Source organism: Pseudonaja textilis, chromosome 4, assembly GCF_049901715.1.
Source record: "Pseudonaja textilis isolate UNSWEBS1 chromosome 4, rPseTex1.2, whole genome shotgun sequence".
Lineage (NCBI taxonomy): Eukaryota > Metazoa > Chordata > Lepidosauria > Squamata > Elapidae > Pseudonaja > Pseudonaja textilis.
The window spans coordinates 47028885-47055112 of record NC_141993.1 but is presented as its reverse complement, the minus strand read 5'-3'; the positions used below and the strand labels follow the sequence as shown (position 1 = coordinate 47055112).

Sequence of the window (26228 nt, the reverse complement as noted above, 5' to 3'; positions counted from 1 at the left end):
GGAACAGGCAGGTTAGATTTATAGACAAAGATTGCATTATATGGATTAAATCATGGCAACACTGGAATTACTGTGAAATTGCCTTTAGACCAGTATTCATCAGGCCTGACCAGTTCTAGAGAATCGATAGCGGAAATTTTGAGTAGCTCGGAGAACCAGCAAATACCACTTCTGACTGCCCCCACCCTCATCTTTTCTTCTCCTCTGCCACACCCACCAAGCCAAGCCATGCCATAAGCACAGAGCTGGTAGTAAAAAAAATTGAATCTCACCACTGCTCTAGACCTACCATTATGATTGGGAATGACACACAAGTATTTTGTATCATATCCTTATTCCTTTCAAAAACTGATCTCATAACATACTGTATGCATATTTCCACACTTTGTGCAAGGACAGTTTCATCCTCTATATATTGCCATCATCTGATTGCTAGATGTGTTAAACTTCCTTATCCATTCATATTCCTAATCCTATGCATACCTCATAAAGAGGCAAAGTAATTACATTGATTTTGTTCTGTTTCCCTCTTTTAGATCACAAAGAAGCAGTGTTGTTGGAGTGGAGCTCTTCGACTGGGATTTACATCCAAGGATCCCTCCAGGATTAACCCAGAAACTCTGCCCAAGTATGCATGCCCAGATCTGGTTTCTCAAAGTGGATTTTGGGCAAAGGCCCTTCCAGAAGAGTTTGCAAATGAAGGAAATATCATTGCATTCTGGGTGGATAAAAAGGGGCGTGTATTTTATCGTGTGAATGATTCTGCTGCCATGTTGTTCTTCAGCGGGGTAAGGACAACTGAACCATTGTGGGCTTTGATTGATGTCTATGGTCTGACTCGTGGAGTGCAACTGTTAGGTAGGTACATATCTCAAAACAATACGGCATTGTTGTGAGTTGCTATGGTATATCCTTGTATTCTTGAGAAGAAATACTTTAATTCTTGTCTTATCTGACTTAATAACGACTCTCCAGTGGCTGAACAACAGAATCAGGCCATTTGTAGTGATGTACGTCTCTGAAACAATATAGCCATCCATGCATTTTTATCTCTTGATTTCTGTTTCTAACTCCATATCCTGTTATGCTTATCTTCTAGTCACTGTTTCTTGTTCTAGTTCCAAAGGTCAAGAAGATCAAGAACAATGCAGCAGATTGTCAGGACTCAGCTGGCATTATAAACTTTATAGAGAGTTACTGCAGGCTTTTTGCATTTTATTGTCATTTAACTTTTTGGCATATAGAAACAAAGAAGACTTCTTTAATCTATGCCAAGCCACTTCCATGTGGTACATATGGAGAATGTCCCTCATTGGACTATTAACTAGAGTTGGAAGTGAAACGCTTTTAACTTAACTGACTAGAAAATCTGTAAAATGGTCTTTTTTAAAAAAAAAAAATCCAACTGGAAAAGTAGGTAGTTCAATAATGGAAAAATATAAGTATTATTGCTCAGGCCTTACATTCTCTAAAGGAGTGCTGTTTTTGTCAGGTTTCCAAGTGATGAAATCCATTTAAAAAAGAAAAGAACAAAGTCCATCTTCCAAGACAAATTCTTTTATTTAGGAAAGCATCAAATTGGCAAAGTCCATGGTAATTCTGGATCTGACACAACCCAAATTACCCCACAATATTAAAAGTTAGAAACAACCCCCCAAATCACATTCTCCAATAGAAATAATTCAACTTTGCTTGATGTCATAAATCTCCACCTCAAGGGGCCCCAGCACGGACAGCTCATTTCCCACGGGAAGGAGAAACCCCTAGCCAAAACAATTCTTTTTATCTCCACTCCTCCCCGATTAGGAATGTGGCAAGCCCAAAACCCTTCCCCCCACGAGTGTCACAGAGAAAGTAAGAAAAAGAATATATACTAAGCCTAACTAAAATGGCTACACATATGTCAATTCCTGGCTTTACTTTTATAAAAACTAATTCATGCCTCAACTGGATTAATCCATAGCCTCCCTCCCTCTCTCTCCCTCCACTTTTTCTTTCTCTCTGGTTTGTGTGTGTGTGTGTGAACTGGAAATAGTTTGTGTCAGATTTCAAAATAGGAAGTTCTGCACGTCAAGGAAATGTCATAACAGCCAAGGCATTCGGAAGCTTCATCAGGCCATTTTGAAGGAAAGGGGGAGAAATGAGATAAGACTGTTTCTGCCTTTGTGCAGTGGCTAATCAAATTAAAGTGGGTTGCCTAAGACAATGTAAAACACAGCGTGCAAACTCGACCACAGTACTTGAGCCAGCATAAGCCAGAAAACATTATTGTCATCTTGAAATAAGAAAATACAGGCAGACATCCTATTTATGAGGAGTTGGAGGTGAATAGAAGGCAACATCATTTATTCCTGCCCTCCAGAAATGGTTGGTGGCCCAAACTCATAAGAGGCAAATATAGTTAATGTCCCTAATCCCTAGGGCAGGTTCTGTCATTGAGGAGAACACAATCTAATGTCTGTTCTATATGTCAGTCTCTTTAAAGTTATTGGGAGACAACTTCCGCATTATCTTTATTGAACCTGTTATTTTCTGCATGCAAAACTTGTGCTCTTTCACAGATACCTAAAATATATATCATCATATAATATATAATCTCCAAATACATTTCTATGTATACTATGCTTGGTGCCCTTTTTACATTTTTAAATTTTGTTTATAAGGACATCAAAGATCAAGCAAAGATTTCCAGGATTGGAAGCCAGAAATTACAATGAAAATAAATATCATTAATGAAATATTTTTGTGATGACAGACCATTGGTGCATATTTTAAAATATGGAATGTACTTTGTTCATTTCCCATATCTTGCATATCTCTGTTACAACTGGGATGGGGAAATTAATTTCAGGCTGCATCCACAAAGACAATTAATTGGTTATTGCTTTATATAAATCTTAGATTTTAAGTGCAATTGCTGATGTTAAAACTACTAGTTTACAAAACTGAATCTCTTTATTGGATTCTGAAAAAAATACTCTTCTGCTTTATTGCATAATAAAGGTATCACAAATAGTGCTCCTTTAATGAAAGTCAGGGTGATGCACTAATTTGCATTCATTTCCATAAAACATTTATTCCAGTAGAACACATAGTGACCCTGAATGATCAAAGCCTTGTCCAGAAACGGAAGGAAATAAATTCAAGAATTGATTTATATAGTATGTATGTATGTATGTATGTATGTATGTATGTATGTATGTATGTATGTATTTGCTCTGTACTCGTGCTTCGCCACGAAACTATGTGGTTGGGTTTAGTTTTGGGGGAGGAAAATAAGGGGAAAAAAATTCTGCCTCTGCCTATCAGCATCCATTGATATTCATCAGGTTAGCGTCCTGTCATTGTGTGAGAGAGTTGAGGGCTGTTTGGAAAGTGAAACAGTATTTGCTGTGTGAGCAAGAAGGAGACAGTAAGGAGCCTGGGCATGACTTAACTCAACTGTTCTGTACTAAAGTTGTTTGATGCTGTGAAACTAAAACTGAAACTCCTCTGCTTGTGTTTTGCACTTGGAACAGATTTCTTTTCAGGTGGGGAAGGGGAGTAGAACTCCTTAGCATCAGAGCATGTAAATAATAATATATGAAATAGTAATGATCTGATGGTCATTTTGAAAAATCCTTTCTTAGGGAGCACCTAGAAGCTAAGAGGAACATACGTGCCAAATTTCAAGTTTCCTGGAGATTTTGTGATGATGCATGAATGGTATTTCGCTTATATATATATAGATTTATTTATTTATGTTTTATGTTTTATTTATGTTTAATTCATAAAATTTAGTTGCCTCTCATCTCATATCCAATGATTTAACAATAATACTAGAAATCATTATAATTTATTAGAGAGATTTTCCCAATTGTTTGGTCCTTTGGATATATCAGAATGTCTTTTACATCACATTTTATAGCAATCTTCTGACACTGATTGATTATGTGCCATCAAGTGAGTGTTGACTCTTAGCGAGTACAGAGAATTTCTCCAGGACAATCTGTCCCTAACCTGTTCCTTAAAGGACTTCTAATGCCCATTGACAATATAACTGAGTCTATCCACCTTGCTTTTGGCTTTCTTCTTCCCCTATTTCCTTCCACTTTTTTCAGCATCAGAGCCTTCTTCAGAGAACTAGGTCTTTGCATAAAGTGTCCAAAACAAGATAATATGAGCCTGCTAATTAGTGCCTCAAGTGAGAACTCTGGTTTGATTTGTGTTTTTTGATAGATTTGTCTTCTTAACTGTCCCTGCTAATGTCATGGTATTTGCTCAACACCAGATTTCAAAAATGTCAGTACTGTTTCTATCCTGCTTACGTTCATTTTCACTTCCATAGAGGGTTAGAAGGAATACTACTGCTTGCCCTCGTCTAATTTTTGTAGATTTAGGACACTGCATGCCATGTGTTCCAAGGTCTTCACTGGAAGTTCACCAACCTTATTTCATTCTTCAACACAGTGATTAAATTAGTAGACCAGCAAAATACTGTGGACATAATATATTTTGATTTCAGCAAGGCATTTGACAACAAAATGTATCTAACAAAATGAAATTCAATGTAGAGAAAAGTAAAGTCCTACACTTAGGCAAGAAAAAAACAAAAGTACACATATAGACTGGGTGAAACCAGGCTCAATAGCAGTAACTGTGAGAGGGATCTTGGAGTCTTAGTGGACAACCAGCTAAATATGAGCCAGCAGTGTGCAGCAGCAACCAAAAAAGCTCATGCAATCCTAAATTGTATTAACAGAGGGATACAATCAAGATCAAGGGAAGTACTAATACCACTCTATAAAGCCTTAGTAAGACCACACCTAGAGTACGGCATCCAGTTTTGTTCACCACATTACAAAAAAGATGTTGAGACTCTAAAAAAAGTACAGAGAAGAGCAACCAGGATGATTAGGGGACTGGAGACTAAAACATATGAAGAACAGTTACAGTCTAGTGAAGAGAAGGACCAGAAGAGACATGATAGCGGTCTTCCAATATTTGAGGGGCTGCCACAGGGAGGAAGGGGTCAAGCTATTTTCTAAAGCGCCTGTAGGCCAGACAAGGAATAATGGATGGAAACTGATCAAGGAGAGATTTAACCTGGAAATAAGGAGAAACTTTCTGACAGTGAGAACAACCAACCAGTGGAACAGCTTGCCCTCAGAAGTTGTGGGAGCACCATCACTTGAGACTTTCAAGAAGAGATTGGACTGCCATTTGTCAGAAATGGTGTAGGGTCTCCCGCTTGGGTGGTGGGTGGGTTGGACTAGATGACCTACAAGGTCCCTTCCAACTCTGATTATCTGTTAAATCTGGTGCTACTCTTTCTTCCCTGAAACATTCCTTTTCTCTTGACGATTGATTCTAAAAAGTAGAAGGTATCTATTACTTCTGATACAGTACTGCTTTAGTATCTTCATTATCAGCTCTAAGACTGGTTGTTGCAATTGTTATCTGTTAGATTATTCCTCTTTGTACTGTATTTCATGTTAATCTAATTCTTTTTCTTATTCCTTGATTTTCATTATTAGAGATCACAGATCAGTTGCATTTTTGGCTATCAGCATAGCGCATATTCTTGATATTGCTTGTTTAAAATTTTAAAACCCACACTCATCTCCCAATCTACCTTCTCATAATATATACTCAGCATATATGTTGAAAAGGGAGAGAATAGTGTTTCACTCTTTTGCCAACTGGAACTAGTCTGTCTCACTATGCTCTGTACTGGGGCATCCAGAACTGTACATAGGTTTTACATCAGAACAATGAAATGTGACATTATCCTTTTTCTAACACATTCATGGCTTAATACGACTGACACAATCAAAGATATTTCTCTAATCAAGCACATTTTAGCTTTTTCAATTACTGTATCCAGTGGACATTAACAATAATGTCTCATGGTCCTGAGTCTTTTCTTAAGCCTGCTTGAACATCTGCCATAATAGGCTTATCACTGTTCTGGCATCTTGTGCTACTGCAGAATGCTTTTCCATAATCTCCTAGGAGACTAACTGTTAAGTTTGAGCAATGAGAGGCTGAACCAGAGCATGAGTGCAACAGTACTTTATTTTACAAATAAAGGGCTGACCGTGCTTGCCAAGCCTGGAACTGGCTCGCAGCAATCAGCAGCCAGTTGGACCCCGCAGCCTGCTTTTATAGCTGGCTGCTGGGGAGAACCGACCAATGGGAATGGGGGAATAACGCCCACAGAAAGTGAGTGGACCTGAGTGAGAACTCCTTGAGTCCTCAGGACATAACACCCCTTCCCCCCAGATGCGAACACGCATAGTCCTTGAGGTAGATGGGGGGTTTGTGTTGGCGCCCGGAGCGGCGCAACTCGGGAACATTGTCTGACTGTTCGGTATCAGTCTGTGACGGTTGAGCTGGCATAGTGTCGCCAACACTCTCTCTGGACTGGGCATCCTCGGAAACCACCGGGTTGGTTTCTGGAGTCAAACTCTCGTGGGTTGGATCCGGTTGGTCAACTCTCTGGGCGCTGTTGTCCGAGTTTGGGCTGACCGGAACGACCGCTGGCGCAGACTGGTCACTGGGTGCGGTGTGGCTGGGTGGCGGATGGGATGGAACCCCTTCGACTGGAGACTCTGGATTCTTGTTTGCGAGGTTGCTGAGGCGCCTTCTGAGTTGGTCTATGTGTCTCCTCCAGACGCGACCATCCTCCAGCCTGACTCTATATGATCTCGGCCCGGTGACGGCGATGACCTCGCCCGGAATCCAAAGTGGGTCCCCAGCGAAATTCCTTGCGAATATCGGCTCCTGTAACATAAAATGTCTAACCCCGAAGTGGAAGCGAGGGGAGAGTCAGGCAGTATTGTGGGTGCAGTCTATCCAATACAGTCCTCAGGCGCCGGCCCATCAGAAGTTCCGCTGGGGACTTATTGGTGACTGCACAGGGGTTGAGTGCTGGCTCATCAGGAACCGTGAGAGTTTGTGGTGCCAGTCATCTCTGCCAAACCTAGCGAGGGCCTCTTTGGTGGTCCTGACGGCCCTTTCAGCCAACCCATTACTCGCAGGGTGAAATGGGGCTGTGAAAATGTGGCGAATGCCTAGGTTGGCTGCAAAACGGCTGAATTCTACTGATGCGAACTGTGGGCCATTATCGGAGACCAAGGAGTCGGGTAGTCCATGGGTAACGAACAGGCGCGTTAACACGTTGGTGATTGCTAGTGTGGTGGTCGTGGATAGCTGCGCCACGCCTATCCACTTGGAATAAGCGTCCACGACCACTAGGAACATCTTTCCATGCACGGGCCGGCCAGATCGATATGGATTCTAGACCAAGGGCGCTGGCACTCTCCCATCTGGTAGGGGTGGCGATGGGGGGAGCAGGACGGGATTCCTGGCAAATGCTGCAGGAACTTACCCAATTGACAATGTCCTCGTCTAGACCCGGCCACCACACGTAGCTGCGTGCCAACGCCTTCATTCTCACAATGCCGGGTGTCCCTCGTGCAACGCTTCCAGGACTCAGGTACGCAGCGAGGTCGGGATGACCACTCGAGTGCCCCACAGTAGACAACCCTGTAAAACTGGACAGCTCCTGCATGCGAGTCTTAAAGGGTGCGAATTTGTTATCAACATTGCCTCCCGGCCACCCCTCCTCACCCAGTCGAGCACCTGGGCGAGCGTTTGGTCTGCCTTGGTTTTGGCGGCGATGTCAAGGGCGGTGATGGGCAGGTCCAACTGGGTGATTTCAAAAATGGCATTGACAGGAGCTGGGTCTTCAGCCGGAGCGGGTAAGGGGCAGCGACTGAGCGCGTCAGCGTGGGATAGAGTTTTGCCCGGGCGGTGGATAAGTTTATATGAGTAGGCCGCTAGGAAAAGTGTCCACCTTGTCATCCGAGGGGAGAGGACTTGAGGTGTCTGTTTGTCGCCGGCCAGTAGGCCCAGGAGGGGCTTATGGTCGGTGACCAGTTCGAAGAAGTGGCCAAAAGGAATTCGTGAAACTTTTTCACGGCTGCAACAGCTGCTAGGGCTTCCTTGTCTATTTGGCTGTAATTTCGCTCCGTGGCCGAGAGCGTCCTGGAGAAAAAGCGATGGGGGCCTCGGCGCCATTGGCGAAGTCGGTGACTAAGGACCGCCCCAATTCCAAAAGGGGATGCGTCTGCTGCCAGTACTAAAGGAAGGTTGGGGTCGAATTGGATGAGCACTGCCTCTGACGTAAGTAGTGATTTGACGGCGTTAAACGCCTGGTCTTCTTTGTGCCCCCAGTGCCACGGTGACTTTTTGTCTAGTAATCTGTGTAGGGGTTCGGCTACTGAGGCTTTATGGGGCAAAAAGGATGCATAAAAGTTTAGGAGTCCCAAGAAAGCTTGTAGCTCCGTTTTGGAGGTCGGTGTGGGAGCTTCGTGGATCGCCCTGACCTTGGACTCCAGGGGGTGAATGCCAGAGGCGTCAATTTTATAACCCAGAAAGTCCACCTGTCTAGTGGCAATGGCGCATTTTTCTTTTTTTTAACTTGAGGCCATGCTGTCTGAACCTCTCTAACACTGCTCGCACTCTCTGGAAGAGTTGGGGTCTGTCCCTGGCCGAGACCAAGATGTCGTCGAAGTAGGGTACTACACCAGGGAGGCCCTGTAAAATCCGCTCCATGAGGATTGAAAAATACCCGGGCAACACTTACGCCAAATTGGAGACGCTTGCATCGGAAGGCACCCCTGTGAGTGACGATGGTCTGAAGTTCCGCTGTTTGGTTATCAACAGGGAACTGTTGATATGCTTGAGACATGTCCAATTTAGCAAAAATACTGCCCGGTTCGAATGTGTGCAATAAGTGCTGAATGACGGGCACGGGGTAGGCGCTAACTTGTAAATATTTATTGATTGTTGTCTTGTAGTCCGAGCAAATTCTCAGGCTACCATCTTTTTGAGGGGTGTGACAATGGGCGTCTCCCACTTGGCGAAATCTGTTGGCTCAATGACCCCTTGTTTTAGTAGTTTATCCAATTCAGCGTCTAGTTTTGGTCGAATAGCAAATGGAACTCTACGTGGTTTTAATCTGATTGGGACTGCCTGGGGGTCAACGGTGAACGAGATGGGGTTCCATTATAACACCCCAGCTCCTCGCTGAACACATCTGCGTAGTCAGCGAATAAGGAGTCAGTGTCTGAGGTTGAGACAGCATGGACTCCTGTTAACCCTAGGCCGAGGTGGGGAAACCAATCGAGCCCCAATAAGGTGGGTAGATTGCCGTTAACTACCACTAGAGGTAGGTGGCCTTTAAAAGCTCTAAAACTGACAAAGAACTTGCCTCTGCCGATCACGGGAATGGCCTTCCCTGGTAGTCCTTCAGACCGAACTGGCATCTCTGAAGCCGGGTAGTAGATAGGCTGGGGTGGAGTCTCTTGAGGGTGTTCCACGAGATTATTGAGAGCGCTGACCCTGTGTCAACCTCCATGTGGCACGGTTTACCTTCTAGGGAAACGGAGAGAGAAATTTTACTGACAGAGTGGCAAGTACGCCTGGCAAGGCGGTGCGTGCGACAGTTTAATACTTGCCTCTGTGGTCCCGAGTGCGAGGACGGGGGTCTTTGTGCAGCGCTTTGGGGGCTTGGCAGACTCTCGCAATGTGCCCCCTCTTATGGCAGTTGTTGCAAACGGCTCCTTTAAACTTGCAGGTGGCCCTTTGATGTGATCCCCCACAGGCTAGGCACAGGGTGATGTGCTTGGGTGGACCGGTGTATTCTTGTTTGGCCCCTACCTGCGACCGTCTGTCATTGGTGAGGCGATGGACATCGTTCTCATCGTTGTGGCCTTCCTCCGCTTCCACCTCTTCGGAATGGACTGGGAACGCTGCTAGCTTGGCGCTTGGGCCCTGAATTTCGGAGGCTGAGTTCGTTGCTAGCTCGGCTGCTAGGGCCTCCTCTACCGCTTGCGTGAGGTTGAGGTCTTTTTTAGCTAGCAGTCGCCTCTGTAGGTTGAGATCCTTGACCCCACAAACCAATTGATCGAGGAGCATGTCCTCCAGGTATGTTCCAAACCCGCAGTGCAGGGCTGCTGTTCTGAGGGCGGCCATATATTGGTTGATGGTCTCCTTACTTGATTGCTTCCTCATTCGGAACGTGAACCTCCTGGCGATTTGTGAAGGCCTGGGAGCGTAGTGGTTTGTGAGGATCTCAAGCAACTTCCGGACCACGGAACGTTTTTCAATTCTCTCGGCGCCACGAGTGCTGCAGCGGTATCGTAACGGTGGCTCCGCAGTAGATTAGGAAATAGGATTTTTCCGATGCTCTCCCGCATCCGACAGGCCGACCGCATCGATGTAATGATTGAAACGGTTCTTATACGATTCCCACTTCTCTTCGTCTGGTTTAAACGCCGGGAATACTGGATTGGAACTCATGGTGCTGGAACGGCTGGGCTACCTGCGGGAAAAATCTCTCTGGGACTACGAACGCTCGTGAGTTACTAGTGATATCAGCTCTGGAGAGGTTTTTTGCTACCCTCTCTTTCTCTCTCTCTGGGTTACCACGTTGGCTGCTAGCCGTTGGAGGTGTCTTGATTCGCGCCAAAAAGTGGGCGTTAGTGACTCTCTACAGCGCTGTGCTGTGATTCCTACTGGCTCGAAATTCAAATGACACCCGTTTGAATTTCGCGCCAAATGCAGAGCGGCTGCGGCTCGCAGCGCTTCACTTTCCCCGTAGCGAGGCTAACAAGCGGCTACAGACGCTTCTAACTATTTGACTCAGACCGCTTTCTCTGGCTGCGGATCTGCGTTTGCTCTTTTTGATCGCTCGTTTCGCTAGCTGACCGCTCTCTCTGGCTGCGGATCAGCGTTTCCCTTGTCGCCAGCCGATCGCTCTCTCTGGGCTGTAGATCGGTGGCTAGTGACTCAGCGGTTGCAAGGTGCTTCTGGTAGCCATCCCATCCTCGTCGCCAGTGTTAAGTTTGAGCAATGAGAGGCTGAACCAGAGCATGAGTGCAACAGTACTTTATTTTACAAATAAAGGGCTGACCGTGCTTGCCAAGCCTGGAACTGGCTCGCAGCAATCAGCAGCCAGTTGGACCCCGCAGCCTGCTTTTATAGCTGGCTGCTGGGGAGAACCGACCAATGGGAATGGGGGAATAACGCCCACACAAAGTGAGTGGACCTGAGTGAGAACTCCTTGAGTCCTCAGGACATAACACTAACATTTTTTTTTAACTTACTTCACATTTTCATTTCAGAATATTGTAGAATTTTCTGCTTTCTTTTATTATCTGACATTGGGAACTGTCAGTCTGACATCTGAAGATAACTCTATCTACCAAGAAATTTCTCTAATAGTTTTTGCTCTGATTTTTTTGTCAATATTTAATGTAGTTTATGCCTGCTGATTTTTAATTAATGTCAGAGACAACAGCCCATCCCAATAGGAAAGAACATCTTTCTTTTCACTCTGAAAAAAGCAGTTCTGAATGTACATCTTAAAATCTTTCTAAAATATTACCCCACCACATCTTCAAAAGGAATTTCATTCTAAAGGAAACTTTTCTTTCTATAACTTTACATCTTTTCCAGTTTTATGTCAAGTGATAGTTTAATTTAGAACAACTTTACATTTCTTTTCTTCTCATCTCCTTTTCTCATCTTTGAGATGGAACCTTCTGAGACTGTTCATTAAATCAGATAGTAAATATCCAAGATAAAATTCATCTGGGTAGGTTGAATGTCCATTAATAATTTGCTTTTTATAGAGTTAAATAGTGTGCCCAAATTTCCTGGCAAAGACTACATCATACAAGAAAATGAGCAGTAGTTTCAAAATGACGAATTACATGGGCAAAGCCATTCATTCTATGAAATGTTATACCACTGTAAAGATACAAGATAGCTGTAGACAAAGCATTAAATTTTTCTAATGTCGTATCTTGTCTCTAGTTGTATGATGTCTTGTCTATAGTTATCTGATGTGTCAATTAGTCTCACACATGTGGCAGGCAAAGGTTGATTACCCAAAAAGACTCCTACTGCCACATAGGATTTTGCTTCCTGACTTTCTATACATGTTATTCTCTGTCTTACTTGGCTTTGGTATGATCATTAGCTAAGGCTAACGTGGCTTCCAGTTAGAAGTCCAGTAATTTAAATTATGAAAAGTGCCCCCTTATCATTTGCTGAAAAATTTGTCAAAGGAAATCAAAGAGACCAGACCATAAAAAGATTAGACCATACCACTCCAATCTTAAGATGTTTTTATAGGGTCCAATTTTGTACAGATGTTGTATTTGGCCTTCAGCAATAAATCATTTAATTGCAGCTACAAATAATACTCCCCAAGATCTGTAGCAGTTTTGAATAGCCAAAGTTGATCCCTCTGAATTCTGTATTCTAAAGCTTTCTGCGGTATGTTATTACCCAGGTACTTAAATTGTATGGCTAGTTGCATCTCGTGACCATTTAGTGTCCATCTATAGTCTATGAACTTTATGGGATATCCATGCAGTTATTTCATAACTGATCTCAAAACTTTCTCAGAGCAGAACTGTAACAAGGACATATGAGAGGAGATAGAAATGCTTCTCAAAAATCTTGAAAACTTGTCAAGGTTTCCCTGGCATAAAAACCTTGGATTGATTTTTATTTTTAAACTGTCATGAAATTTGTATAAAGATAGGAGCAAAAACTATCAACTGAGGGCGCATTCAATTTTTGCGTTAACCTATTTCTGGAAATTGAGTCAAACACATAGTTAAAATTAACCAAAGCAACAGATAATGTTGGTTTTAATTTATTGAAATAGTTACCAACCATGAATTGTAATACTAGGACTTGATTTATATGGTAGTGTCTTTCCCTACCCTGCCCCCTCCACCATCTATCAAGATATGTTCTATCTTAACCTAATCAAACAACTTCCTTTTAGATGAATGACATACATTTGTGGATGATATTGTGGAAGTTAATACTTAACCTCAGAACCTTATAAAAATCCACCCACCCATTCAGTCATTGAAGTTTCTGAAAACCAAACAGAGACTTTCTTTCTAACCAGCCAGGCAGCCAGCCTCCATTTTATTTCCAGCGTCTTTCTCCTGCTTTGTAAATGGGCCAGATTTCTCTCATCCCCCACTATTATAGTTCCTGATAATCAGTTGCATCTTTTTCTCACCCTGACACTAAAATACAATACTTACAAGTTTGATATATATAACATTTGTTCCCATTGATGGCACCCAAACCATTTCCTTGCAATAGGCTGAGTAGAATGGCAGCCCTGGAGGAAAGGATTATAGTGAAACCCCATGGAGATCTTTTTCATTAGATTAACAAACAGTTTCAGTCAGGTAGCTACATTAACAGAAGTACAAGATTCATATGAAAAAAAAATAGAAATAATAAAAAGAGAATTACTCCAATATAAATAAAGAGACAGGCATCACATATGATTTATCATGTGTAAAGCATACTACATTATTGCTATTGAGGTAAAATTAATCCAAATTTGATAAAATTGTAGTTCTTGTCTCAAATGTTTCATTATTTTAACTTTATCTGTGATTTTCTTCTAGCATGGTAATTGAAGAGATCTTGTTCACCCACATCTTAAATGTTATCTAGAGTTTTTCAGTGTCACACATTATTTTGGTACTAAAATTAAATAGATAAATACATTTTTAATTTTTAAGCCATAAATAAATAAATAAGCCTAACTGTGGGGAGCATTCAATTCTTTGTGATATTAGCTTCTCCCAAAATTTTATGACAAAAAGGTATAAGGGTATATTTATCAGATAACCATCACAAATGAAAAAACAACCCCCTCCAAAAAACCTATTTCCAACATTTGGAAGAATAGTTTCGATATATATGTGCCAGTCTAATGAAAATCAAGTGATACATAACCCTCTTTTGCAGTTTTTACATTGTAGCTGAGATGAATCTACCTTTCCATAATTTCTGCCAATTTATTTCCTGAATGGGATTCCCAATATTCCAAACTTCCTTTAAACCAAATGGTAGGTCTCCTATTTCTAATTGCAGTAATAACCTGTAATTTTTTTTTTGAGATTATTCCTTTCCTATTTAAGGTTGTTCTTAAATAGTGAAATATTAAATTCTCAAAATTTATGTCACAAGGGTGCTTTTCAAAAGGCAACTGGACTTTCTTGTTTGTTTTCTTGAAAACAGTTCACTTCAGAAACTGAAGAAGCTTCTTGGGGGAGAAGTGAAACATTTTCAAGAAAAAGTCCAGTTACCTTTTGAAAAAGCACCTTTGCAGAAATCATTACCTGGATGATTAAGAATCTCCATAGACAATATAAGACCATGTTGCTAAAGCTCTTTCTGTTACACAAAAAGATATGATACCCAAAGATCCATATAATTTTGTATTATTCTCTCTGATTTTTATTGAGTTTCCTTATTATTATGAAAAAAGTAGTCTATGAAGATTGTACTATCTCAAAAATTTAAGTTTTAATCAAACCATAATGATTATCCTAATCTATATATGTTATTTAAGGAGTTTAAGGAGAAGTATCTTTTTTCAAAGCTTCAAAATTTGAAACATCAATTTAGTTACAGCATTTCAAATTTCTTTATTCAAGAAAAATATTTTAGGTGAAAAAATAATTGATTTACAAAATTATTTGGCTGTAATATACTGTAGTTTTAATCTGAATCTGTTGTTTAGAAAAGTCTTTCAGAATAAATGGAATCATATGTTCTAACTGTGTTGCTTCATAATACATTATTAAATTGGGTATGCCCAAGGCGCTCTGTTTCCGAGGCTTATATAAAATCCTTTTATTTATTCTCTCTCTCTCTCCATTTGTTTTTGTATCAAAGTAGAAGCTTTCTATTTTTCTTCCCAAGGGCTTAAATCCTGTTCTGAAATTTCCATTGGGAATCATTGAAATAGAAAGTTGAGCAATGAAAGGTTTTTCATTTTTAACACTGCAGTTCTCCCTAGAATGTTAAAATGTTTTGAAGCACAGTTTTGCATTTCCCTATTTATCTTTTTCTATATTGTTTAGTAATAATTTGTTAACATTCTTAGTAATTATCCTGCCTAAACATTTTAAAAATCTATACATTGTTCGAATCGCTAAACTGTAGAAATTTGCTTTTTTAATTATGTATGAAAATTAAAAAAACAGCAATGGACAAATAGTGAATAAAGCCAAAGATATAAGTAAAGAATTCAAACTCTTTTTCAACAATTATATGCTCAAATAATCCATCACTAGTAAAAATTAATCAACATTTCAATAAATATTCCCAGAATTAGCTACAGAAGATATATAATTTATGGAATCTCCTTTCTCTATTTCAGAAATTTCAGAGATAGTGGAAAGTATCTGATGAACTGTCAGGGGAGTTTTATAAAAAAAATCAGATAGTCTGTATTTCTATTTTTGGGCAATACTGTACTTTGCATAAAGGAAACCCTTACCAGAGTCTTACCCGAAACCATCTTAGATAATTTTGTACCTTAAAAAATTATCTTAGATGGTTTCTAGTAAAACTCTGGTAAGGGGTTCCTTTATGCAAAGTATAGTATTGCCAATAAAAGAATTGACATCATACAGACACCACCTTACTTCTCAATATGGACTGTAAATTAAATAGTTGGCTAAGCAATTAAAATGATTATTCATATGGATGACTCTGGTTTAATTTCAAATCTAAATAGTATATCTAGGCCTGTCATGAAATCAGTAAATATTATACAAATGAAATATTTTTAAATTCATGAATGTGTATCTGTATGTTCCAAGTGACCACTCAGCCACATAAATGACAGATATGATGGACATTCTTCTACATGAAGCAGAGAAGTATTCAGAAATTAATGTATGTGTGGGAAATAATCTAATAACTGTAATGTAGATATAAAAACTTGAAAGTCAACATGAATGATGACAGATGGGTATAGACACTAGATTATATGCAGTATAATTATATGCATTATCTTTAGTGTTATGTCCGTGGAACTGGTGGGAGTTCTCAACCAGGTCCGCTGTTTGAGCGGGAGCACCAGCCGCTCCCATTGGTTGGCTCCATTTGACAGTCAGCTATATAAGCCGGCTGTCGAGCAGAGCCAGCCCGTTGTCGCCCGCTAGTCTGCAAGTTAGCAAGCAGACGCGACAACCCTTTATTCCCTGCAATAAAGCCTTGTTAGTTGTACGCTCTGGTCTCATGCCTCTTCCTTACCATCGCTCCACAACACTGGCGACGAGGATGGGATGGTCGAAGGCTAACCAGACGCGTCTATTCAAAGAGCTATAAATCACTGAGAGTGAAGTCACGAGCGCTATAGCCGCAGCCGCGCAACGCTCACAAAGAGCGCGAAATTCAAACCACCATTACTCGAGCTGTAGTCACTGAAACGAGCCGCCGGCACCGTAGCCGCGGCCACCAACGCTCACCAAGAGCGCGAAATTCAAAAAGAGCTACGTAGCCCAGAGAGACAGTCACAGCCTGTGCTCTTTTAAGAGCGCGATTCAAAGACGATTGAAGAAGACGAACCCGACACCACCCACGATGAATGCTAATCCAGCATTCCCGCCATTCAAGCCAAACGAGGAAACGTGGGATTCCTACAAGAATCGCTTCAGCCATTTCCTCGATGCCATCGGGTTAGCTGATGCTGCGGAACATAGAAAGAAGTCTTATTTCCTCAGCTATTGTGGGGCCGCCGTTTTTGACACCGCTACAGCGTTAGTCGCACCACGGGCCATCAGAAGCGTCCCATGGGATGAACTACAAGAAATACTCTCCAATCACTACGCGCCAAAACCATCCCAGATCGCCAGAAGGTATGCCTTCAGAATCAGGAAGCAGGCAGTGGGGGAGTCGATCAACGAATACATGGCTGCCCTGAGGACAGCTGCCTTACAGTGCGGTTTCAAAGAATATCTGGAAGACATGCTGCTGGACCAGATCGTCTGTGGGGTTAGAGACCTGAGACTCCAAAGACGTTTGCTGGCAAAAAAGGACTTGAATCTGGCCCTAGCCATGGAGGAAGCCCTGGCTGCTGAGCTCTCTGCCCAGTCAGCAGCCGAGATTCAGGGCACCCCATTAAAGCCCAGCAGTCCAACCGTCCATTCTGAAGCAGTGCTCAGTGAAGAAGACCCCACAGACTCATCAGACATTAGCCGCCTTAAGCATCAGAAGCCTTCACAGGTAGGAGCGGGACAGACAAACAGCTTCACCCCCAAACAACCGCCCTTGTGCCTAACCTGCGGAGGCTCCCACTCTAGGGCATCCTGCAGGTTTAGAAACGCCATCTGCCTGAACTGCCAAAAGAAGGTCACCTCGCTAGAGTATGCCAAGCAGGGCGCTCCTTGCCTCAAAGACCTCCACCACCTTCTATTTCCCAAAGGCAAGTGGAGGACTGCTATACCTGCTACCACGCTAACCATACTTCCCAAACCCCTGATAAAATTAAAATTTCTGTTTTCCTAGAAGGTAAACCCTGCAGGATGGAGGTAGACACGGGATCGGCGCTCTCAATCATCTCCTGGGACACTCTGAAGAAGATCCAGCCCAGACTGTCAAGGAAACAGCTCCAAAGATGCCACCTGACACTGCGGGACTACCAGGGCAAGAACATTCCTGTCCTCGGGAAAGGCAAGTTCCTCGTTCAATTCCAAGCCTTTAAAGGCCATTTGCCTTTAGTGGTTGTTAACGGTGCCCTCCCCAGCCTGTTGGGACTTGATTGGTTCCCTTCCCTTGGCCTTAGTGTAACTGGGATCCATGCTGTCTCAACTTCTGACGTAGATACATTATTTTCTGATTTTTCTGATGTATTTAGTAGCAAGCTAGGTTGTTATTCGGGCACCCCCATCTCGTTTTCTGTAGATCCCCAGGCAATTCCTCTCCGCCTTAAGCCACGCAGGGTGCCTTTCGCCATCCGTCCTAAATTGGATGCAGAATTGGATAAACTACTCAAACAAGGGGTGTTAGAACCTACTGATTTTGCCAAATGGGAGACCCCCATAGTCACCCCACTCAAGAAGGATGGCAGTTTAAGAATCTGCGCAGACTATAAAACCACGCTCAACCGTTATTTACAGGTCAGTGCATACCCCGTCCCTGTCATTCAGCATCTGTTACACACATTCGAACCCGGTACCATCTTCGCCAAGTTAGATATGTCCCAGGCATACCAACAGTTCCCTGTTGATGATCAGACAGCTGAATTACAAACCATAGTCACGCACAGAGGGGCATTCAAATGTAAGCGCCTCCAATTCGGGGTCAGTGTGGCCCCGGGCATTTTCCAATCACTCATGGAACGAATTCTCCAAGGTCTCCCAGGAGTCGTTCCGTATTTCGATGACATCTTAGTCTCAGCTACTAGCCGACCTCAACTCATTCAGAGGGTCAGGACAGTGCTAGAGAAGTTTAGGCAGCATGGCCTCAAACTTAAAAGGGAGAAGTGCGCCATCGCCACTAGGCAGGTGGACTTTCTGGGTTATAGGATAGACGCCTCTGGCATCCACCCAATTGAGTCCAAGGTGAAGGCCATCCACGAGGCACCCACACCAACCAACAAGACTGAACTACAAGCCTTTCTGGGGCTTCTAAACTTTTACGCCTCTTTCCTCCCGCACAAAGCATCTGTCGCTGAACCCCTACATAGACTCTTAGATAAAGACTCACCCTGGCATTGGGGACCCAAAGAAGCCCACGCTTTCAAAGCAGTCAAATCCTTACTCACATCGGAAGTGGTTTTAGTCCAGTTCTATCAACACCTTCCTCTGGTCCTGGCTGCTGACGCATCCCCTTTTGGGATTGGGGCTGTCCTAAGCCACAGACTCCCCAATGGCTCCGAGGCACCAATTGCCTTCTTCTCTAGGACTTTCTCCTCGACAGAAAGGAACTACAGCCAAATCGATAAAGAGGCCCTGGCTGCGGTTGCTGCAGTTAAAAAGTTCCACGAATTCTTATTTGGCCACCATTTTGAACTTGTGACTGACCATAAGCCTCTCCTAGGACTCTTATCTGGAGATAAGCAAACCCCGCAGGTACTTTCACCCAGAATGACCAGATGGACTTTGTTTCTGGCCGCCTACTCATTCAAGTTGGTGCATCGTCCTGGCAAGAACTTGAGTCATGCCGATGCCCTCAGTCGCTGCCCCCTGCCAGCCCCAGTTGAGGACCCTGCACCAATTCACGCCATTTTTGAGGTCAACGAACTCAAACTTCCAGTGACAGCCGAAGACATTGCGGCGCACTCAAAAAAAGACAAAATAATCGCCCAGGTTCTGGACTGGGTGGGAAGGGGGTGGCCGGAAACTCAATGTACAGTTGATTTTGTTCCCTTTAAAACCCGCCAGCAGGAACTGTTGAGGCTACAGGGATGTCTATTGTGGGGTACAAGAGTAGTCATCCCAGCCACCCTTCGAGTACCCATCCTGAAGGTGCTGCACGAGGGCCATCTGGGCATCGTAAGGATGAAGGCATTGGCCCGCAGCTACATTTGGTGGCCCGGCATGGATGCTCAAATCGCCAACTGGGTAAGCTCTTGCCAACCTTGCCAAGAAACCAGGGCTGCCCCACCAGCCGCCACGCCCACCAGGTGGGAAAGTGCTAGTGCCCCTTGGTCCCGCCTGCACATCGACCTGGCTGGACCAGTGCATGGCAAGACTTTCTTGGTGGTCGTGGATTCCTACTCCAAGTGGATTGACGTGGCCTTGCTTCCCACGACCACCACCCAAGCCGTAGTCAAAGCCCTGACCCGTTTATTTGTCACCCATGGACTCCCAGACACACTGGTGTCTGACAATGGCCCGCAGTTCACATCATGTGAGTTCAGTATGTACGTGGCTAATTTGGGCATCAGACATGTCCTTACAGCTCCCTTTCACCCCGCTAGCAACGGGATGGCAGAGAGAGCAGTTAGGTCAGCCAAGGAGGCACTCGCCAGGTTTGGCCAGGAAGACTGGCACTCTAAACTGTCTCGTTTCCTGCTCAGCCAACATACGACGCCTTGCACCGTTACTAACAAATCTCCCGCCAAACTTTTAATGGGGAGACGCCTTAGAACCACCCTGGACAGGCTACACCCCCACTACTGCCCAGACACCCCTTTAGGGTCTGACAGTCTGGTCAGAGACTTTGCCTTGCAAGACCTGGTGTACGCCAGGAACTATGCAGGGGATCCTTTGTACCAGGTCAAATCGTGTCAGTCACAGGTCCAAGATCCTACAGGGTTCTCCTGGAAGATGGACGCTTGTGGCGAAGGCACGTGGACCAACTCAGAAGGCGACGTGCGGCTGATACCAATCCAACCCGACCTGCCAGCGCCAACGTCTCCCTGCCGGTGCCAGACGGAAGCTCCCTGTGGGACCCGGTTTTCCCCGACGAACAGGAAGGGCTGCTGGAGAACCCGAGTTTCCGGCCAGGATCACCGACTCAGCAGCCGAGCGTTCCAGTTTGCCAACCGGACCTCGAGACTCGCCCGGGTCAGCCCGAGCAAAGGGACTCGCCGACTTCGCAGAACACCGCGCCGGGGCAAGCCCATGCCCCGACGACCGTCGAGGCACGTCCCGAGGGCCTGGACTTGTCACCAACCAACAGTTCACCCGAACTGCGACGTTCTAGTCGCCAGCGCAGACAACCAACTTACCTACAGGACTACGCATGTTCCCAGCTGGGGGAAAGGAGTGTTATGTCCGTGGAACTGGTAGGAGTTCCCAACCAGGTCCGCTGTTTGAGCGGGAGCACCAGCCGCTCCCATTGGTTGGCTCCGTCGAGCAGAGCCAGCCCGTTGTCGCCCGCTAGTCTGCAAGTTAGCAAGCAGACGCAACAACCCTTTATTCCCTGCAATAAAGCCTTGTTAGTTGTACGCTCTGGTCTTATGCCTCTTCCTTACCATCGCTCCACAACATTTAGAGTGACAAAAAGTATAATCATTACAAATTTTAAACATTGTACGTTCTTGAACTATCTCAAAGAATTTCTCCCAAAATGCTTAGATTACTGTTACCTTGTTCTTAGTACTGGTCATGCATAATATTGTATAAATAGAAGATTGCTATTATCAATCCTCTCAGTCTCCTATCTCTTTTTGTGGATCTTGTGACACTTAATTTACAATTTGGGGAATTATTCTTGCTCTCAGATTTTGATTTGCTTCTTGTTTGTGATGACTGACTATTTCAGGATCACAAGACACATGGTATTTTTGTAGTGCTCTGCTCATGTCTCTATTTTGCTATTTTTAATTAGCATATCCAATCACTCTGGAAAATTATCAGACTCGTGGGAAAGAGCACATCCTAAACTGCTCATCTTTCCTATGTTGAAAACATTTATTTCAGATCTTGTTTCTCTAGAAGTACTGATTGGAAAGAGGCCAGTACAGATAGTTTCTTGTACTGTGTTGTTCTGTCTGCATATTCTATTTTTTTATTTATGTGACCACTTGCTTGGTAGACATTTTTCATATGTCTGGTCATGGTAGTCTGGATATGATTAAATCTTCAGAGATTTTCCCAGCATAGTTTGTTACCTGAAAGAAATATCTTGGTATGCTCTTAAGATTCCAAAGATTTTACTATTGTATGCAATCCCACAATAAATTAAAGACAATCTTCATTGCTACCGCTGCCCTAATAACATTTTGTTGCCATGGAACTGTGTTTATGAAGAATATTCTGAAATGAAGGAAATAAAATGAAATTTAAAAGGAATCGCACATAAATTTTTTCTGAGATTCATTCAATTCAAAACCCCTTTCCAAAGTGTAATATTTTAAAAGAATCTGTCAGGCTTAATTTAAGAGTTTCCTTCATTTTATATTTACAGTTACATGGTGTAAATGTGTACACCATTTCTCCAATTTGTTTATTATAAAACCAAACTTGAGCTGAACAAACAGCAGTTTGAAAGGAGAAATTTCAAATTCTAATACTTGATGATTTTTTTTTATAGCATTACATGTTATTTATTGTCAAGTTTGCTTTTATCCCCTGTTCATTTTTATAGTGCTATGATGTCACTCAACTCCTTTTCTTAACCAGTTTCATTCTTCAGTTTGCTTTCTTTACCAATATTGGTAGAATAGGTTGTTAGAAAGTATTCTAGATCATCTGTTTTTACTATAGATTTTGTCCCATAAAGTGCTCAGTTGCATAGGTCCAAATGCACAATTGGACATTTTGGTTTGTGGTTTGTAAAATGTTCTTATTTTATTTATGACTATTTTTTGACAAGGCACAGAATAGTGAAATCTATCTGGAATTGTTTTATTTAAAAGAGTTGGCTCAAAACCTATTGTAATCACAGGTGAAAAACAACGGATGCTAATTCCCCATCCACATGCAGAATTGACAGCTTACAATCAGATTTAATACTGGTAATAGATAAGGTTAAAAGAAAATCATACTTCAGGTAGCAGAGTAGCATAGAGTTCAGAAAACAGGTTGTGCAGCATATACTACTCCAGAAGAAAAAAAGACCGCATGCAAAGAGCTAAAAGGCTGGGTTTGCTTGTATTGAGTTGCAGTTAGCTCACTTTGTTGAGAAGTGGTTACTTCGCTTTCCCTAAGTTGCCCAATATAAAATGTGTATAAATTTCCTTCAGATAGCTTGTTTTTCATCACACTTTTTGTTAGCATCAATTTCTTTGCTCTGCATAGGATTTTCTATTTTTGAGCCTAAAATGAACATGACATTTATGCACAGTTTAATTGGATGAATTCAAGGAACACAGTTGGGTGACTATTTTCACAGAATAAACATGACACCCTGATTGACAGGCAATATCACTGAAATAGCTTGCCAGTTTTGTTAGGAGCTCAATCTTGATCCATAAGAAAATACCTGCGTGTATATGTGTGTATGTGTGTGTGTGCATGTGCTTTTTTCCCTTATGAACTGTATAATGAACTGAAAAATAAAAAAAGCTAAATGGGGAAAGGAGAAATGATGATTCACAAGGAAACAAGGAATTTCCATACACAAACAATAGATTTAAACCATCACTGTGACCCTTCATCTGTTGGTTTTCCAGCCCTGCTAATTTCTTTCCTACAGAAGTCATGCAGCTCATCATCTAATTTCAGAACGACAAAATGTTCTAGCATAACTTTGCACAAGAGTATTTATGTCTGAAAACAAAAGATTTATAGACATTAAATTATTTTTAACTTAATTGCTATTTAATTTTGGCAGATACATCGTATTTGTGAATAGTTTGATGCTAATGATACCAAGTTACCCACTTTTTAACTGAAAGAATACATTTCTGTATTCTTAAAAGCCTAATGCTTTATAAATCACTAAACATAGAAAATCATTCAAGCCCAAGATTTGAATTCTTAATATTATCAAGCAACATGAGAATGTGATACCAATGATCTGTTACATAAGAAAAGTAGATAGCTCCAGTAGTTTGCTGAGCTTTTATAAAAAAATATAATGGAATGCTGTTTGAAGATGGGAGCTTCTAGGGTTATATATAGTTGTGGAGAAACAGGAATGAATTTAGGTAATTGATACCACTGAAGTCTGTGGATGTTACTTAATTTAATCTTGTAAGCGGATTGAGGTGACAGAGGTTGTTGGCATATTTCAGATGCTATGTTTAGTCTTTATTCTGTAGCAACATATTTGGGCAGGAGAGAGAAGGAATAAATATCAACAGAAGTAATAGGCTGCCTAAACCTGTGCACCAGTGCCCTTGACAAGTCTTATTTACTTGTATGACTGTCTCCATAGCAACCCACTTTCAGCATTAAACTACTCATTCAGCTGAATAACTGTTAGCATGGGTGCTGCTGATGGTGCCTAGGAAACCTGATGCTCACATGAGGCAGCTATGAATGAGATTAAATGTTCTTCCGTTGCAAAGCAAATAAGTCAAAAGGCTACTTATATATTCATCATTTCTATTTGGACAGGACCAAAATAGAGAAGCAGCACACTTGATTTCACATAAGCTTTAATACTTGATGGTAAAAAAAACCCCACATAATTATGTAGATGTAAATTTAGTATTTCTAGAAATACTGTATGGTAGTAGTTATGGGTGTTACACCACTGACCTAAAAGTGATATTGGATCTATAGTTATTTTCACTGATAGGCTCTCAAATCTGATAGTAAAATGAGACATTTCTCACACTGAAAATACTTTTTTAATCTTGGTGATTAAATGTTTGGATAGTCAGCTTTATTATGCTCAACACAAGTTCACAATGATGCTTTACTCCTTTACTCCAAGGAAGTTTTAATCACAAATGTGGAATCTACTTCAAACATATATGTTTTTGTTAGTTGTGAAGTTGTGTATGACCCATTGTGACACCATGGACACTGTTTCTCCAGGCCTTCCTGCTCTTTACCATTCCCTGGAGTCCATTTAAGTTCACGCCGACTGCTTCAGTGACTCCATCCAGTCACCTCATTCTCTGCTGTCCGCTTCTTCTTTTGCCCCTAACCATCATCAGCATTAGGCTCTTCTTCCATATATATTGGAATTTAATTTTGATATTTGGCAGTGATTAATATAAATTTATCTAGCCCTATAATACTCTTGTCTTATATGTTATACATATAGAAATGGAGGACGAAGAAGATATTCTAATTTTTCCTACTTTGTATTTTGCTTACAACTTGGTGTGATATATTTTTTCTTTTTCCTTTTTCTGTTCTTGTAGAGGGATACTTTTTTAAATAAAAAAATTCCCTCTCTGTTATCTATCAATCAACATATTACATGAATTCATCAATATTTGAATTCTTCAGAATATCTTCTGGCATAAAAAATACCTATATATGGCTTTCTTTAGTACCATTCTAGTTTGCACTAGACCGTAGAATTAAAATTATTGAATTAGAGCTACTATTTCAGCTATTTGATCTGCATCTGTTTCTAATATAAGGAATTCTTAATTTTACATTTTAAAAAATGATTATCCAAGGCTTTTCTTTTTTTTATCTGGAATAGAGTTCAAACGAGAGCATATTTTTTCTTGGTATCATCTTAAACTCTGTAATAAATGACTAAAGAAATAGGTGGCAATTCACACCATAGACTTAACTTAAATTGCTTCAGTTTAAACATGTTTGGCTCCTATCCATATATGTTAAACATCTATCATATCCTTCTGCTTGTAAATAATTTTGAAAGTCTCAAATGGGGCTTGAAAAAGTGCATTTAAGCACATGTGCAAACTTGTTTTCCCATACCTGAATTACAGCCAAATAGATGAAGTGGCATGAAGGAAGCATGAAAACTCTGAGCATTCCCTACAGTCTGATGTTGGTTGCAAAGTAAAAATTCTGAATTATGCTAACAGGTAACAGATAACCAGAGTTGGAAGGGATCTTGTAGGTCATCTATTCCAAACCCCCGCCCAAGCAGGAGACCCTACACCATTTCTGACAAATGGCAGTCCAATCTCTTCTTGAAAGTCTCAAGTGATGGCACTCCCACAACTTCTGTGGGCAAGCTGTTCCATTGGTTGATTGTTCTCACTGTCAGAAAGTTTCTCCTTATTTCCAGGTTAAATCTCTCCTTGTTCAGTTTCTGTTAAGTTTGAGCAATGAGAGGCTGAACCAGAGCATGAGTGCAACAATACTTTATTAAGCAATAAAGGGCTGACCGTGCTTGCCACGCCTGGAACTGGCTCGCAGCAATCAGCGACTGGTTGGACCCCGCAGCCTGCTTTTATAGCTGGCTGCTGGGGAGAACCAACCAATGAGGAAAAGGGGAAGAACGCCCACTCAAAGTGAGTGGACCTGAGTGAGAACTCCTAGAGTTCTCAGGACATAACACCCCTTCCCCCCAGCTGTGAACATGCATAGTCTTTGAGGTAGGCAGGAGGTTTATGTTGGCGCCCGGAACGGCGTAGTTCTGGAACATTGTCTGTCCGTCCGGGGTCTGCCTGGGCAGGCAGAGTCGGCAAAGTGTCACCAGTGTGCCCCTCGGTTTGGGCCTGCCCTGGGCTCGTAGGGCTGCTCACTGGGGATGTGTTCTCGAAGGCTGGATCGGGCTGGTCAACTGTCTGGGCGCCGCTGTCTGTGTTCGGGCTTTCGGAGCTGGTTGTAGGTGTGAACTGATCGCCGGGCATGATGTGGATGTGAGGCTGAGGATGAAGCCTCCCCTCATCTAGAGTCTCTGGGTCCCTGCTGGCGATGGTGCTGAGGCGTCTGCACAGTTGGTCTATGTGCCTTCTCCAGACGCGGCCATCCTCCAGTCTGACCTGATACGACCGCGGCCCGGTGATGGCTACGATCTCGCCCGGGATCCACAGGGGGTCTCCAGCGAAGTTCCTCGCG

The 26228-nt window shown here is 42.5% G+C and overlaps 1 protein-coding gene across 1 annotated transcript in view; it reads left to right on the top strand.

Annotated features, from left to right (window-relative positions):
- NEURL1 (neuralized E3 ubiquitin protein ligase 1) overlaps positions 1-26228 on the top strand; it is a 130751-nt gene that overhangs the window by 84249 nt on the left and 20274 nt on the right. Inside the window, exon 3 of the mRNA XM_087932644.1 lies at positions 537-858. Within this exon, the coding sequence (XP_087788770.1) occupies positions 537-858 (322 nt within the window). The remainder of the gene's footprint in view (positions 1-536; positions 859-26228) is intronic.